This window comes from Schistocerca gregaria, chromosome 4 (assembly GCF_023897955.1).
Source record: "Schistocerca gregaria isolate iqSchGreg1 chromosome 4, iqSchGreg1.2, whole genome shotgun sequence".
NCBI lineage: Eukaryota > Metazoa > Arthropoda > Insecta > Orthoptera > Acrididae > Schistocerca > Schistocerca gregaria.
In genome coordinates this window covers 181,865,061-181,882,777 of record NC_064923.1, presented here as the reverse complement: position 1 = coordinate 181,882,777, position 17,717 = coordinate 181,865,061, and the positions used below count along the sequence as shown (strand labels likewise).

Genomic DNA, 17,717 nt, shown 5'->3' with positions numbered 1-17,717 from the left:
ATATTTATGAGTCGGTTTACAGTTGACGCTGTTTCCTAGTGCGCCATCTGGTCTTTGTTTGAGGAGCGCATCCAGAAATAGAGGTTGATGGTTTTCGTCTACCTCTGTTGTGAATTTGACGTTCTAGTGCGGAGAATTCACTCGTGGCAGAAAGTCTTGTAGATGACGTCCTCCATGTGGCCAGAAAGGCGGTTCCCAGCAGATATCACCCAGTCGTCAGGAACGCCTGAAAATGGGAAGAAGTCGTCTTGCAGCAACATCGCTCCTTGTAGACGATAACACTTGGCTGAGTACCCAATACCTATTCAGAATGTATAAGTAAATAACCACTACACTACAATATTAAATTTTGGCAACAGTGGATACGTTAGCAAAACTGCGCTGCTGGTAGGCGTCAGACAAACTGAACTGCACCAGGATGGCGAGGTAAGCTGCGACCCCGCCAGAGAACGTGTACAGCAGTGGCAGATCCAGAGTGAAGAACCCAGCTGCAGTGTAGATGGGACGGACTCGAGCCGCCTGCGTTGCCAGCAGCTGCAACACGCGCACTCTGTCGCGAGCCAGCAGTTGCAGCTTCAGTGCCAGCTGTTCTGTCCTAGCTGCCTCTTTCGCCACAGCGTTCGCAGACCAGGATATAAGGGCGACCCGTAACAGCTGGTAGAGACCCCACACAGAGTACATCATCACCACGGCAAACTTGGAGTGTCCCAACCAGACATCCTTTATGTCCAACAAAGTAACCAGTGTCATGTATATATATATGACTGTGCTCACAAAACAGCTCACCACTTCCAGAAGGTTCTGGACGCCATACGCACTGCTGACGCTCTTACTGACGTCACATAGGATAAAATGCATCACTCTGACACTCGTCAGGCGTCTAGTATCTCCAAGAGCCGCATTTCTTTTAAGTCCGTCCTGTATTACCAGTCTGTGCGCACTCTCTGGCAGAAAGTGATATTCAGCAAAGATCGCTAATGAGTCAGTCCAGGGAAGTCCATTACCATTGTGACGATACAAATCTTCAAGTGCTCCCAGTATGCCGGAATCTAGTTTTTTCTCATCATCGATCTTGAATGAATAGATAAGCCAGTTGTTAATGGCTCTAAATCTTCTTGCTAAAAGGATATTGATGTTGGTGAACTGTAAGACGGTAAGTGTTCTTATGATATGCATATAGAAGCCCGGAAGCAAGAACTCGAGACCCGTCTGATTCACAAGGAAGTACAGTATAAAGCCATAAAACACCGGCCAGCACACTGCTATAATAATTAATTGAAAGGACAAAAGCAAGGTAGCGAAGTCCCATTCCTTGTTGTACCTTGCGAATAGAATAGAATCCACTGCAGTGATTTTCTCGCTGAAGGAATCCACACTTCCTTGTTTCAAAGCAGCACTGCGAGCGATAGAAACTACGGCTGCTACTGTGCCCAGAGCTAAGTTGACAGCATCGGCATACTTAGCCATATCAAATACATCCTTGTATGACGAAGGCATAACCACAAACACAGAGTTAATAGACATGACGAGGAACAACAAACTCAAAGCAGTGCTGTAGATTCGCGCTGGGAGAGAAACTTTAAATTTCTTATCAGACAGGCTGTATGACACTGGCATCACACCTGCTATTCTGCAGAGTAACAAGAAGTTCTTCAGAGATCCAGATATTTTCCATTCAGCCTTCATTTTTAATAATAGGATATAGTATCGGTAGTATCCACTCGGCGTAGAGAACGTAAGTCACTTACTGGTTCTTCTAGAACTTCTCATGAGATATCTCAGAGATAAACGAAACGAAATCTGCTCCTCCTTTCCATTTAGAGGTTCTCCACTAGAGCTGCGTGTTTGCTTAGTTATTACAGAAAGCGCAGTCAAATCGACTGTTACGGACCGTCTCCTTCGTAATCAGAAAACGGTTGTTGGAGATCGATAGTGGTTTGGAAGGAAAGGACTTTAAACATTGATCAAATACTAATAAATTTGTGAGAAAGCAAACAGCACTGTCTCTGCTGTTTCCCAGGTGCCTGACAACCGACGGTATGGACATTCGTGTGTGTAGAATATTTACAAAGGAAACCTGAGGATTAGTTTTGATTGACAATATGTTCTTCACATGACATTGAAGTTGCTCACATTTACTCAAACACACGCTAATTTTTCAATGACATAGAGAAGTAAACTTAACCCCTTACATAAAATATGATTAAAGCTTAGCTAATTCATACATATAGACCTAGAAGGGGTTGGAGAAAAATATAAAAACACCACGAAAAATGCATGCTTAGGTACAAATGCAGATGCAAGTTGAACCTGCAGGTTGCGCTGTTGCCTTTGACCACGAATGGTACCTGTGCAATGTTCACAATACGCTGCAAGTGTCAGTCGTGATCAGAACATTGTTCTGTGTTGTTTTAAGTGCACTACGTTGAACCTAAGTGAATTCGGACGTGACCAAATTGTTGGTGTTCGTATGGCTGATGCCTTCTGTAAACAAGGGAGACAAAGTGTTTGGCATTTCAAGAGGCACCTTACTGAAAGTTTTTAACACATCCAAGGAAGCAGGAAAAAGAAACATCATCGAAAGTGTGTGCTGAGTCATCATGACAAACGACCAGCGAAGAGGACAGTGACGAAAAATAAGAAGACCACAACTGCAAACATCACTATAACAGAATGTCGCGCTGGAGAACCCTGCCAGCGACAAAACATCGCGAAGGGAGATCCATAAGCAGGGAACTGCAGAGCAATCTGGAATTCCGAAACATTTCATCTGTAATGCAATTGACCGTAACTGGAAAACTGGGTATTGAAGCCGCTATACTTGGGCTATGGAGCTATCGAAAGCAATCATTTTCGTCAGAGTTTGTGTCCCAAACGTGAATCATGGCGGGGGTTCAATGATGATTTCGTCAGCCAATCGAGGTATTCCATCGTCCCCAAGGGTAGTCTACAAAGCTGCAGCACATCCAAGTTTTTGTGACCATTTGGGCTGATCAGGTCCATCCCACAGTAGAATGCTTGTTCCTTAGAGTTGATGCTGTGTTCCAAGACGACAGAGCCCTCGTTCAGACTGCCTGCATCGTCCAGGACCGGTTTTATGAGTACGAGGATGAACAGTCGTATCTCAAATGGCCACCACAGTCACCAGATCTCAATATTTTGATTCTTTGTGGTCTACTTTGTACAGAAGGTTGCATGATCGATATCCACCATAATCGTTATGTGAACTTCCCATTATTTTGCTAGCAGAATGGTATACGATTCCCTTGAAAACCAAACAGGAAATGCATTTTTCTATTCTGAGATAACTGGTAGCTGTTTTCAATGCCAACGGTTTTTCATGAGCTGTATTAGGCACGGTAGTGTGTTATGTTTTTGTGTTCCCATATTTTATCCAGCCTCTGTATATGTCCGTGAGAGAGATTGACAACGGGGGCTCTGCTGTATAGAGCTCAATATTTAAATATGCATAAGGAAAAAGGTAGTCATGGACAGGAACTGTCATAGAAGTTTTAAGAAAGCAGCTCTTCCAACTTGAGGGCTAACTCTTTTAAAATATTAACAAGTGTAATCAAAAAGAGAATGTTGATTGCCTGTAAAAGAGAAATATATTGGGTAAATTGGTATTCCAGTTCGACGCCCTCACGTTTCAACAATCTATCTGTTCAGCATAAATAGCTGGAGGAAATGACAGTATGTTACTGCCTACCACGGAGCACGGTGGAGCAGTCGTCACAAAACAGGATTCGAATACATGAGGATGGTAAATCAGTCCCCGTCTGCGGTTTCATCGATAGGCTATGTGAAAAGCCTGTATGGTTCCTCTGTAAAGAACACTGCTCATCTGCTGCTCCATCCGTGCCCTATACGGAGAAAAGAGTGGAATATGAGCGAAGTCTTAAAAGACGACAGGTCACTCCTTTCAAGACCATGTTCCTCAAATCACTTTTGCGACTAGGCAGAGTTCCATGTCTACGAAAAAATGCTGGTCATCACTGAGAATGGGGAAGACAAGTTATCAGACGCTGGTAGTCTAACCATCAGCATTAAGTTTCTGAGTAAAATCCGAGGGAGACTTCTTTTTGGTCGGTCATAGGGTACACTGGTCTGCGAACTCACCTGTATGTGTTACGCAAATGCAGGTCCCTAGATGACCCATTTAACTGAACATTCTGTATTGTCAACAACTGTGAAGAATAATACCCTAGAGTCTAGGAGGATCCTAAGAGTGAGTTATAGCAAAGTTCCATACTGTCTCTAGTGAAAAGAGCGAGTGGTAAAATGTGCAGATGCCTTGGCGATACCACAAAAGTGGTTCTTTTCAGTATTAACAAATGACTGATGTACTTGGCTTTACAGGCAACTTGTTCATTATGTATAAAGAGCAAGAATACGGCAGATGAGAAAAATATTGCTGTTGCCGCAGATGACGTGTGATACATTTTAAACAAACCAACAACACGGTGTGATGTCACTCTACTTTTATTTGATTATAACGACCAGATATAAGCCTTTATGTATCACTTTATGACCTCTTTGTCCATTTTCCAAGGATAAATACATGCAGGTAACTCAGAAAAAAAAATTGCAGCTGAGTTGTACGTGGCCTTCACTTAAAAATGGCCGCAGTGGCCTAAATCCGTTGACTGTGTGTGACCTTCACCCAGTAATAACAGCTAAGTAAATGAATATGGAAGACACTTGCCAGTTCTGTATTGGGCCTAAACCACAGTTCAGAGAAACTGTTAAAAACCACAAATAGGCAGCAGGTAGCCCACCCGCAGTCATTTACAAGTAACCTCTAACGAAGTTACACATGTACTGTGCGGCATCGATGATGTGCGTTATTGAACTTGGTGCTGCTGTATGGATCCATTGTTTTGAGGAAGCGCAGGTGGACATATTTCGCAAAGAATGTACAGTACCGTACTCATTAGTCTCACAACGGTACATAAAATCATACAAGCGATTGTTTGTAATGTACTAATGTGTGCACAACCCTTGCATTTGCATTGCAAGAAGGGTCATGACATGCCCAGCATATACTTGAAAGGAATGGAAGCCATAAAGAGTCAATGACTTTGAATTAGAAGCAGAAACTCTAGCTACATGTCCCTTGTAATTATACTACAGCTGGTACAAGGTTTCACTGGATTCTTCCAGGTAATGTGGAAGTGCATGGAGAGGATCACTTCAATCCAGCACGAGTACTGGTACACATCATTGCAGGCCCATGGATTGTATCAGGAATGTCGTGGTACATTGATTGTCAAAAGATATCGCATGTGAAAGAGAAAAAAACATCAAGTTTAAAAACAATTCAAATATTGTGTAGTTCTAGTCTATGTGACGGGCAAGTTTTCTGAAAGCGAATTACATATTTTCAGTGTTTCCTGAAAATGGCTCTTCCATAAAATTGTGACCCATTCGCACTACATCACAATAGGTACTTGGCGATCAGTTGACTGAATGAGATCCAGACTTCAGGAAGCATCTTCCAGTCCACAGATAGGAATTGATGAACAAGTTGATGAATGAGTGTGCAAATCTTCTAGTTTCTAAAACTATGAACTGATGAGAAGTAAATGGGTCTATCTTTCGTACATGAATAAACGAATGCACCCACACTTTATACATCGCTGGGACTTTTATTCAGACGTCCACTTTATTTACCACGCCGTTGATATTTTTACATTGTGATAATGCATTCATGAGTGAAAAAGCATGACATTCCACTTTCAACTGCGTTACGCCACCGTGGAACTACAAGGCCCGTATATGTTCTCAGGTGAAGTCAGGATCAGCAAGTATGACCTTAGCCTCAGCAGCTTTCACAAGGCAACCAGGTTTCTTCTTCTGTCATAAATCTTGCATGGCAGTCATCTCCAGACTATTCGTCCTGTTGTCAAAGTTCGCTGCACACTGTCTTCCGTAATTGCTTGTGGGTTTCCATCAAATTTATCGGAACCCACCTGGAGCAAACATTTTTCAACTTCAGCTGTCTCAATATTTTCCACACGTTCGTTTCTCCTACTCCCAGTAGGACTGAAAGTCTGTTCACTGTTACTTGTTTGACAGAAAAAAATGAGATCGTGAATACGGTGAGCATTGTCAGAAGCATTTGTAGCGTCGATAACGACATAATAGTATTTCTCTTGTCTTTTTTATTTCTTTTCTTATTTTTTGTTTTTGTTTTAGCAACATGGCGTTTTTTTATTGGCAAGCATAATGGACTAATTGCGAACTGTGTCATTGGTGATAATGAAAACCTCAATCCATAATTATTGACATTTGGAGGAATATTCTTCGTATCTATGTTATCTTTGTAACGTAATATCTTTTGTCTGACATGTTATTTTAGTCACTTCCTTTGTTATATTTCCTCCACCTAGCCATGATCAGTTAAGAACAATTTTCAGTGGAAGTTCCTATTAAGTGAAAATAGTTACTCATTTTCGTTCAAGCATCGTCTAATTTTCTTTTATTTGACATCACTAGTCTCGTTAATATAGTATTGACAGATTACCAAGTGGAAATGTAGTGGGTCTTATTGTGTGAACGAAAATAACCAGTTTGGGCGAAATCTGTTTAGCCGCCACTGCAGCCGTCTCGCAGAAATATCTACGAACTGTAATAATTGCTTAGAAGAAATGGCTCTAAGCACTATTGGACATAACATCTGAGGTCATCAGTCCCCTAGACTTAGAACTACTTACACCTAACTAATCTTAGGACATCACACACATCCATGCCCGAGGCAGGATTCGAACCTGCGGCCGTAGCAGCAGCGCGGTTCCGGACTGAAAGGCCTAGAACCGCTCGGCCACAGCAGCCGGCACAGAGTTCGTAAAAAGGCCCTCAAGATGGCAGATATACGTAGTTAAGTGCGTACAGCTTGAAGTAATGATCTGCAGTTGTTTTAAAGAAAATATTTTATTTTACCTGTGATGATGCGCTGTACGCAAATACCATCTTCAAGCTGTTTACATATTCCCTGCGTTAAGATCAGCTATAGTTTCGACTAACTGTATTGCACGTTAATTTGGTATTAACGAGGAGAAAATTCAATGAGGAAGGTTTTTTCAAATCCAGAAACTGAGTCGGATCAGGTATTAGAGGGTGAATTTGCCATCGCGAATTTTAATAACATGGTAGCTACAACGAGTGAAATTACGTCGCAGGCTACAGGCGAGACTAGTAGCTGGACCTGTTAGAGCGGAACCAGATCCTATTACATTACTTTTACAAAAATATTGACACTGTGAATCAAAGGGAGGAAACCAAGGCTAATGACTTCGCTTCTATGAAGAAACAACAAGATAGCTTATCTAATCAGGTTGCGGAAATAACTGACCAGGTTAGGAATCAAACAGAGGATTTCAAAGGTGAAAACAGAACCCGAGGTAGCTAGTAACGTGGCTGAAGTGTTGCGAACCGATCTAGAAACCAAAAACAACGAGATTTCAGACTTGAAAAACACCATTGGAGGTATTCCTGAACCTACATAGAAATTAACTGAAAATCTTAGTACTGTGCAACTTTGAAATTCATCCCGCTACAGGTGGTAACCTAAGCTGGAGATCTCTCCACTGATCACGAAAGATAATTACATGGATTTTTAAACGAAAAGGACGATCAAATTACAGAAATATTGGAAACAGAATTAAAGAAAACTGTGCAGAAAACTATTAGTGAATTGTATTCCGAAAAGAGCTCTTCAGCTCAGGCTGTTACAACTGAAATAGGTTACATACAAAAGCTTTGGCTCAGGATTTGTCTAAATGGCAAGACAGTGTTCAAGCTCACCTTGATTATCAGATAGGTAACAGAACAAAGAATTAAACATAAAGAAAAGGGTTTGAAATTACACATCCACGCAGCTCAGGTATTTGAGACTTGTGTGTTTGTCATAGTTAACTGCCCAGTGAAAATACTTCTGTTGATTAGGTGCACTGTAGTAACCAGCTGTCATAAAAATCACATAACTAGGAGAGCTCACTCTATCTTCCGTTTTATTAGGCGGAAGTCTTTTAAAATACAGGCAGTTTCTAATATTCACATCTACGACAAATAATAAGACTGAGAAGAATTACAGTAGTTACAGAGCGAGTAATTTTCGCAACTACACGCAAGGTTTTGTTGTCGCGGTACGACACAAGACAGAAACATCATTCCCGTGACGCAAATAATAACATTACCGATGCGTAATATCGATTCGCAGAATGCAGCTCACCTTGTACTAAGAAACTCCTTGACGGAAAACCGATGGGCTACCGTACTTCTGCCCTAGGTCTGTACACTGAAAATAACATAATCCCAATATATAACATAGTATATGTAATTCATACTAAGACCACCTGAATGGGGTGGGGGCAGTTTAATTGTACATGATGGCAGCTACTTGTTAGCCTATACAACAACCGAAAAGATTAAAGAACTTAATTCGCACCGACGCCTTAAGAAATACTTTCCTCACGTACATGTAAGTCGCTAAAAGGTGTAAACAAACCACAGGCTTAGGAATAACACTTTGGTATTTACTCAGTTAGGCACCACTGAATACACTCAAACTATGACTGAACTAAGGTAAAATAAAAGCGAACAACTGTGCTCTTACTGTTACGGAATGAATAACGTCCTGTTTTACCTCTGAGATACTCTAGTTATATTTCGTTATGCTATTATAAATTCTGTTTCGGTAGCTAGTTACTGTTATTCAGTAGGTATGCACTTGTTTTAATGTACAAGGATAGGCATTGTGACCACGGCATTTTAGGATAGATGTATAAAACGGAATCAGAGTCAATTGACACGGCTGAAATAAGTAATTAGATGTTCTCTGGTCGGGAGTGTGGCGTTTTTGGAGGGAATGACAAAATCAGACTTCCATATTAAATCGTTTAAGCAGATGTATAACAGCTTAGTTCAATAATCATGAATGTGATAAATCAAATTCTGACACATCTAAAAAAAAGGAAAAGAGCAATATCATCTACTTTATCCAAAGAATAAATAGCAGTATTATCTGAGATACGGGTGAATCAGGAATGCCACGGCATACGCCCATAGAAATAGAAATTGAACTCTGCTAATTAACAGAATACGTTTGTATAGCATGACGCCTTGATTATAAATCTCAAGGACTATTTATGCACAATTTTTGTGTGAAAATGTTCCATTGGTATTCTATAGATCAAAGTTAACTTTCCACTTCATGATATAAAGAGTAAAAAAATTAAATACTGTGGAAACTGTTTAACTAATGAAATGCAATCTAATGATTTATCTGAATATTTATTTCTTTAATATGTAAGTAACTACCTCTTATTAGTGAATGGAACCTGTAAAACCACTTGTAAGAACTTTGACCATAAACTAGTTGTGTTAACAATATAATGAAGAGATAAAGAGACTTTAATCACCAAAATTACTAGATATGAGCTGTTCTCTTCCTAGAGAATTTAAATTGTAAAACTTTAGAGCATGAACTCAGAATGACCACATACTAGTGAAAATCGTGGCCACAAAATGGTCTGATGAAATATAGAGATTCTTTGACTGGATGATTTAACCTTCGGTACTGTACGTGGTAGACAATAAGAAATTAACCCATTAGTGTTAATTAATAAATCATAATATAATACTTATAACGTTACAAAAATACTTCTGACTAAAATTGTGAAGAAAGTGCAGAATTTTGAATAGTACGAGATAATTGGACTATATTTTATTTCCACTAATTTTTGTAAATGTGTATATATCTATTTTCAGATAATAAATAAGCAGTCTTACAGCAGAATAGTCATTAAGATATTATCTTATATAAACGTAATGAAGAAACAAAGTTATGGCTTTAAAATGCCAGACAGGAGTAACTTTATAGCAGTATGTCAGACTTATCTTCATGGACCGATAGGTAAATGAGAAATGGTATAGAACTCTGGGCGTAAGTCGCAAATAAATAAATTTTATTTACATTTTATAGTTTCATAAGCTCCGTGATTAGAACTTTCATTTCTTTTCTCCTTTCGTGAGACTGGTTTCTGCACTCGTGAGTGCTTGTTACGAGGTATTCCACGGGTTAGTGATCTTCTGCATCCACCTTTCAGTAAATGAAGGAGTGGCGCTGCCGTACTAAGTGTAGTTAACGAGAAGACTGTGGGTAGTAAGTTGTGTTCTAGTCTCAGTGGAAACGAGACACTAAATATTATCACTCCAATCATCCAGATGACCTCCCATCATAGAAAAAGGATGATGTAACAAAATAAAAATAAAACACGCAGTGTAAATGCATCAGGTGCATTATTAGCTGCATAGTAAGTAAAACACTGGTGAGTGACGCGTATGACGTGTTCTATAAGAAAGGCAAGGACGTAAAAATACACCTATGATCCATTCGAAGCAATTATTGATTAAATGTGCATCTACAGCATTTTTAAGAGAATAAAAAATGAAACAATAATTAGTGGTGATGCGAAAAAAATGCATCGTCCACTGAATAAATTACTTGAAAATAAAAGTATGTTTCACTAATCAGTGCTGAGACGTTGTGGAGGCAAACGTACACTCCAGTCACAAAAGGAGGCATCGCGTCATCTAGCGATTCTGTAAAATTTTAGGTCGCCCGTAAATCCAGAACGTTCTATAAATCAAAGCTGTATGTGTAAGCACAGCTCAGTGTGTCAGCATGGGGTGGTATGATTGCTTTAACTTATCTGTGTACTGCTTCGGACAAATAAGAAGTGTTTTAAAGTTGCAAAACTATGCACAGAGACACTGTATACCGTGCCTGCGTTTAGTTGTTTCCATACTGGTCAGTGACTAATACAGAAACTAGTTACGGTGTTCCATAAATAAACTGTGCTAGAGTGTAGACTGTCATGGCCATATCTAAATATTTCTACCTCAGATTATACTCATGAAAATGTCTTGTAAATAAATGTTAATGAAAGTAACAGTGATAAAGAAAATTTGGTCCTCGCACTGTAGCGCTTGTGAGGGCTTGTATACATATCACCGCGCGGAGTAGCCGTGCGGTTTGAGGCGCCATGCCACGGATTGAGCGGCCCCTCCCGCAGGAGGTTCGAGTCGCCGTTGGGCATGAGTTTGTGTGTTGTTCTTTGCATAAGTTAGTTTAAGTAGTGTGTAAGACTAGGAACCGATGTCCTCAGCAGTTTTGTCCCTTAGGATTTCACGCACATTTGAACATTTGAATACTGTTGGAGAAGTGCTCATATGGTATCATAGTAGAGGGTCACATGGCCGCAGTCCGTCGAGGCCCTATGTATAAAAACCAGCTGTATGGCGTGAGCTTGGGGAGGCAATGCATGGACGTGAGCTGTATGTGTACGTTGTTTCACCTTTTTTTTTTTTTTTTTTTTTTTTTTTTTTTTTTTTTTTTTTTACCCGTCTTCTGACTGGTTTGATGCTGCATGCCACGAATTTGTCTCATCTGCCAACCTCTTCATCTCAGAGTAGCACTTGCAACCTATATCCTCATTTATCTGCAGGATGTATTCAAATCTCTGCTACCATGGAAGTCATTCACTGATGTCTTAACAGATGTCCTATCTTCCTGTCCCTTCTCCTTGTCAGTGTTTTCTACATATTCCTTTCTTCTCCGATTCTGCGCAGAACCTCCTTATTCCTTGCCTTACCAATCCAACTAATTTTCAACATTCGTCTGTAGCACGACGTCTTAAATTCTTCGATTCTCGTCTGTTCCGATTTTCCCACAGTCCACGTTTCACTAACATGCAATGCTGTGCTCCAAATGTATTTTCTCAGATATTTCTCTGATTAAGGCCTATGTCAGATACTAGTAGACTTCTCTCGGCCAGGAACGCCCTTTTTCCCAGTGCTAGTCTGCTTTTGATGTTCTCCTTCCTCCATCCGTCACTGGTTATTTTGCAACCTAGGTAGCAGTATTCCTTAACTTCATCTATTTCGTGACCATCAATCTTGATGTTAAGTTTCTCGTTGTTCTCGTTTCCGATACTTCTCATTACTTTCGTCTTCCTTCGATTAACTCTCAATCCATATTCGGAACTCAGACTATTCATTCCGTTCTGCAGATAATGTAATTCTTCTTCACTTTCACTCAAGATAGCAATCACAGAATCGTATCATTGATATCCTCTCATCTTGAATTTTAATTACACTCCTGAACCTTTCTTTTATTTCCATCATTGCTTCTTCGCTGTAAAGATGGAGCAGTAGGGGCGAAAACTACATCACTGTCTTACACGCTATTTAACCCGAGCATTTCGTTGTTGATCGTCCACTCTTATTATTACCTCATGGTTCCTGTTCATATTGTGTATTACCTGTCTCTCACTATAGCTGACGTCTATTTCTATCAGAATTTCGATCAAGTTGTACCATTTTATGTTGCTGAGCGCTTTTTCTAGGTCGACAAATCCTATGAACGTGTCTTGCTTCCATTATCAAACGCAAGGTCAAAATTGCATTTCTGGTGCCTTTACCTTTCCTAAAGCCAAACTGATCATCGTCTGATACAGCCTCAATTTTCTTTTCCCTTCTTCTGTATATTATTCTTGTCAGCAACTTGTCTGCATGAGCTATTAAATTGATTGTGCAATAATTCTCGTACAAACTCTCACAGTCTTCGGAATGGTGGGGACGATATTATTCCAAAAGTCAGATGGTATATTACCAGACTCAAATATTCTACACACCAACGTGAATAGTAATTTTGTTGCCAATTCCCCTAATTATTTTAGAAATTCTAATGGAATTTTATCGATTCCTTCTGGCTTATATGATGTTAAGTCCTTGGTTCTTAAACTGGACACTCTCTTCTAAATCGTCTCCAGTTTCTTCTTCTATCACATCAGACAAATCTGCCCCCTTATGGAGGCCTTCAATGTACTCTTTCCACCTATCCGCTCTCTGCTCTGAATTTAAAAATGGACTTTCGGTTGCACTCTTAATGTTACCACCCTTGCTTTTAATTTTACTGATGGTTGGTTTGACTTTCCTATATGCTGAGTCAATCCTTCTGACTATTATTTCTCTATCGATTGCTTCATATTTTTCATGCAGCCATTTCGTCTTCGCTTCCTTGCACTTCCTGTTTATTCCATTCCTCAGCGATTTGTATATCTGTATCCCTGAATTTCTCTGAACATTTCCTGAACATTTTTTTTCTTCATTCTTACATCTATCAGCTTAAGTATTTCTTCTTTTACCCATGTTTTCTTTGCAGTTACCTTCTTTGTTCCTACCTTTCTCCTTCGAGCTTCTGTGATTGCCCTTTTTAGAGATGTCCATTCCTTTCCAACTGTACTGCCCACTGGACTATTCTTCATTGTTGTATCTACAGCCTTAGACAATTTCAGCTTCCTAACTAATCTCTTAAACTTCAGCCTACTCTTCATCACTACTACATTGTGATCTAAGTCTATATCTTCTCCTGGGTACGCCTTACAAACGAGATTTTCGGAGTCTCTGTCTGACCACAACGTAATCCAAGTGAAATCTTCCCATATCACACTGCCCTTTCCAAGTATATCTCCTCCTCTTGTGACCCTTGAACAGAGTATTCGCTGTTACTAGCTGAAATTTATTGCAGAAATCAATTATTCATTCTGCTCCCTCATTCCGTGACCCTAGCACGTATTCTCCTGTAACCTTTTCCTCTACTCCTTCCTCTGCATTCCAGTCCCTCATGACTATTAGATTTTCATCTCCCTTTGCGTTTTGTATTACCCTTTCAGTATCCTCATACACTTTCTCTATCTCTTCATCTTCAGCTTGCGACTTCGGCATGTATACTTGAACTATCGTTGTCGGTGTTGATTTACTGTCGATTGTGATAAGAATAACCCTATGACAGAATGTTCACAGTGACACACTCTCTGCCCTACCTTCCTATTCATGACTAATCCTACTCCTGTTATACCATTCCCTGCTGTTGTTGATATTACCCTACACTCATCTGACCAGAAACACTTGTCCCCTTTCTATTTCACTTCACTGACCCCTACTTTACCTAGATTGAGCCTTCGCGTTTCCCTTTTCAGATTTTCTAGCTGCCCTACCAAATTCAAGAATGAAAAAGAAGCAGAAAGGCTCAAGTGATTGCAGCAGTATGAAGCCCACATCATTGCTCACAAAGTGAAAGGTACTGTGTAACAACATTACTGTTCGTCAGCGGTAGAAAGTGCTGTCTTTCGCCTCATTCAGAAAGTGTTGCCTAACGCCACTCCGAGTAAAGTTTCCTATGATCATGTTGTAGGTTCTCTAACTATTATGAGCTGTTAAGTGAATGAGGTGGCAGCTAGGTACCAGTTCTTTTGTTGCAAGAGAAGGTCAGAAAGAACTTATCGCGAGTGGGTAACAGATTTGCAGTCCGCCCCCGGTAGCTGAGTGGTCAGCGCGACGGAGTGTCAATCCACAGGGCATGGGTTCGATTCCCGACTGGGTCGGAGATTTTCTCCACTCAGAGACTGGATGTTGTGTTGTCCTCACCATCATCATTTCATCCCCATCGAAGTCGCGAAAGGGGCGTCAAATCGAAAAACTTGCATCTGGCGAACGGTCTACCCGACAGGAAGCCCTAGTCACACAACATTTATATTTAACAGATTTACAGGGTACAATGAGTAAATGCAAATTCAGATGTGCTTGTGGTGATTCATATGCTATGTTGCGTGATGCAATCGTGTACAATGTAACTAATATCAAACTTGGAGAACAGATTTTGAAACAGTCAGATCCATCACTTCAACACATAGTGCAGATTCTCGATCAGTGCCGTAGCAGCTGATGATTTAGAGCAGCCACCAATTTGTTGGGTTGAGTCATCCCTTGCTCACTACCAGCCCAGAAGGCACCAACAGTCTGTGCATGCCAAGCGACATAAACATTTCTCTCAACAGGCGCTATTCACGGCACAAACGCCAAGACTGCCCATCAAGACAAGCACAGTGTTACGCTTCTGGAAAGAGAGGTCATGTACAATCCGTATGTTTGCAATGGCAAAAACATAAGAATTCTGCCTACTCACAAAAATCTAGTCACAAGGCCCATGTGATCAATGCAGTATATTCAAAGCCTGCTGCAGACATATAACTAGCAAGTAAACAGCTTCTTCAGTGATACGCCAGTCAAACAAACGCTTTGTTCATTTGCTTCTTAGTGGAAAACGTGTGAAATTTCAGTTGAACATGGGTGCCTCTGTTACATTGTTGAATCATAGCACGTATGAAATGTTAGGCTGCCCACGCCTGTCTCAAACTAGCACACACCTGACGGCTTATAACGGAAAAGACATTCCCGTCCTCTGGAACATGTACTTTGCCTGCTATGTATTACTTGCATACGCGAACTGTGGCATTCACTTGCTACAATCACACGATTGTCAGAACGGATTTGGCCTTGATTCGATTGATTTATGTGGATTTCAAATTCCGGACAATGTGTTGTCATAATTGTAAAATGTAAACTTTCACGGCCGGAACTGTCATGATTAATAAAATTCTTTTCCGGGCTATTTTCCGTGGTCTGATGGATTTCGCATTGTAATCCGACGTTTCGTCCCCATCTGCGGAGGACATCTTCAAGGGGGTTCGTGGCTTCTGTTAACTTCCGAAACACACACTGTCTCACTACTGACTGCAGAAAATTTTTGTTTTCGCGTGCTCCCGCGCAAAGGCGTGACGTCACATGTTTTGAATAATCGAGCGCAATTGGCCATTGTCGGTTGCCGCCGTCCGCTGTTGCTATCATCCCATGGCGGAAGACTGGTACACATCTTCTTCAGCACCGGCATCCAGATGTCATTCAATTTCACGCCCTCCTCCTTCCTATTAAAATTCCTTTACAGAGAGGCTATAGAGATTATGAAACACCCCAGGAATTTTAATAGGAAGGAGGAGGGCGTGAAATTGAATGACATCTGGATGCCGGTGCTGAAGAAGATGTGTACCAGTCTTCCGCCATGGGATGATAGCAACAGCGGACGGCGGCAACCGACAATGGCCAATTGCGCTCGCGTATTCAAAACATGTGACGTCACGCCTATGCGCGAGAGCACGCGAAAACAAAAATTTGCTGCAGTCAGTAATGAGACAGTGTGTGTTTCGGAAGTTAACAGAAGCCACGAACCCCCTTGAAGATGTCCTCCGCAGATGGGGACGAAACGTCGGATTACAATGGGAAATCCATCAGACCACGGCATAATAGCCCGGAAAAGAATTTTATTAATCAATGTGTTGTCAGTTACTGCATTCAATGCAAAAGCCAGTGTAGCTCGCTTGCTGAAAGAGCTCCCTGAACTCTTTCTTGAAGATTTAGGCGAGGCTAACAGTTTCGTTGCACGTATTATTCTGAAAGACAATAACCAGCCGAAATTGCTCCCCAAACTTTCAGGTCGCATTCACCTCCTTGTTGACTTTATGTCTGTCAACTCACAAACTGTGATTGATACTAATCCATTGTCACGCCCAGAGGATCTCACGGACAGTTTAGGCGATACTTTTCAAAAATTGATTTACGTCACACATATCTTCAAATACCACTAGACGAAGAATCTCAGCCGGTCGTTGTGGCAGAGCGGTTCTAGGCGCTTCAGTCTGGAATCACGCTTCTGCTACCCACGTAGGTACGAATCCTGCCTTGTGCATGGATGTGCGTGATGTCCTTAGTTTAGTTAGGTTTAAGTATCTCTAAGTCTAGGGACTGATGGCCTCAGACGTTAAGTCTCATAGTGCTTGGATCCACTTTATGCAGAATCTCAAACCGTGTGTGTTGTGAACACTCACTTGGGCTTTTTTTAGATATTTGCATTTGCCTTTTGGCAACGCTTTCGCACCCGCCATTTGGGCGATATAGTCGTTGCACGTTGTACATCTGAATAACACGTTACAAATTTGCGTGATTTGTTTCTTGTGTTATCTCATGCAGGACTGAAGTGTAGACAGGACAAGTGTGATTTTTTTGAAGCTGAATTGCAGTACCTTTGTCATGTCATAAACAATCAAGGCGTACATCCTCTTCAGTCACATTTGTTAGCCATACAGGACCTGCCAGTTCCTCATGATGTCACAGAATTTCAGTCAGTCTTTGGGAAAATGAACTGTTATATTCGGTTCATGCCAAATACTGCAAAAATCACAGCTCCACTGCATCACTTGTGTCGTAAGAATGTCCCCCTTGTTTGGACATATGAGTGCCAAGAAGCTTTACAGAAACATGAAAGATGCATTCCTCAGTGATTGATGCTTGATTCACTTTGATCCTGACAAACTAGTTGGCGCTTTCCCTTATGGAATCTGTGCAGTGCTTTCACACAGAGTTGGTGATAAAGACCGGCCTATTCCTTTCGCATCAAAAGTGTTGTCCAAAGTTCAGTGTACCTGTTCACAAATATAGAAAGGGACATTGGGTATTGTGTATGGTATCACCAAATTCTACCACTATTTGTATGCCAGAAAATTCTACTTAGTAACGGATCACAACCCATTGCAGTCCTTGTTTCATCCGATGAAGCTGGTTCCTGTGCGAACTGCAGAAAAATTACAAAGATGGTCTTTATTGTTGCTCAATAAATGTACGAGATTGTGTATCATTGGAGAGCTCATCATGGTAATGTGAACGCACTTTCACGCCTTCCCATTGGCCCCGATACAGACTTTGACGCTTCTGCTGCATCTTATTGTCACACCGATGCTCAGGATTCCAAATTGCTTCAG

The 17,717-nt window shown here is 40.9% G+C and overlaps 1 protein-coding gene across 1 annotated transcript; it reads right to left on the bottom strand.

Moving 5' to 3' along the window:
• Nucleotides 1-342: 342 nt before the first annotated feature.
• LOC126267649 (putative gustatory receptor 28a) lies at nt 343-1,686 on the bottom strand. The gene has a single exon (XM_049972951.1). The coding sequence runs from the start codon at nt 1,684-1,686 to the stop codon at nt 343-345; it is 1,344 nt and encodes a 447-aa protein (XP_049828908.1).
• Nucleotides 1,687-17,717: the final 16,031 nt, after the last annotated feature.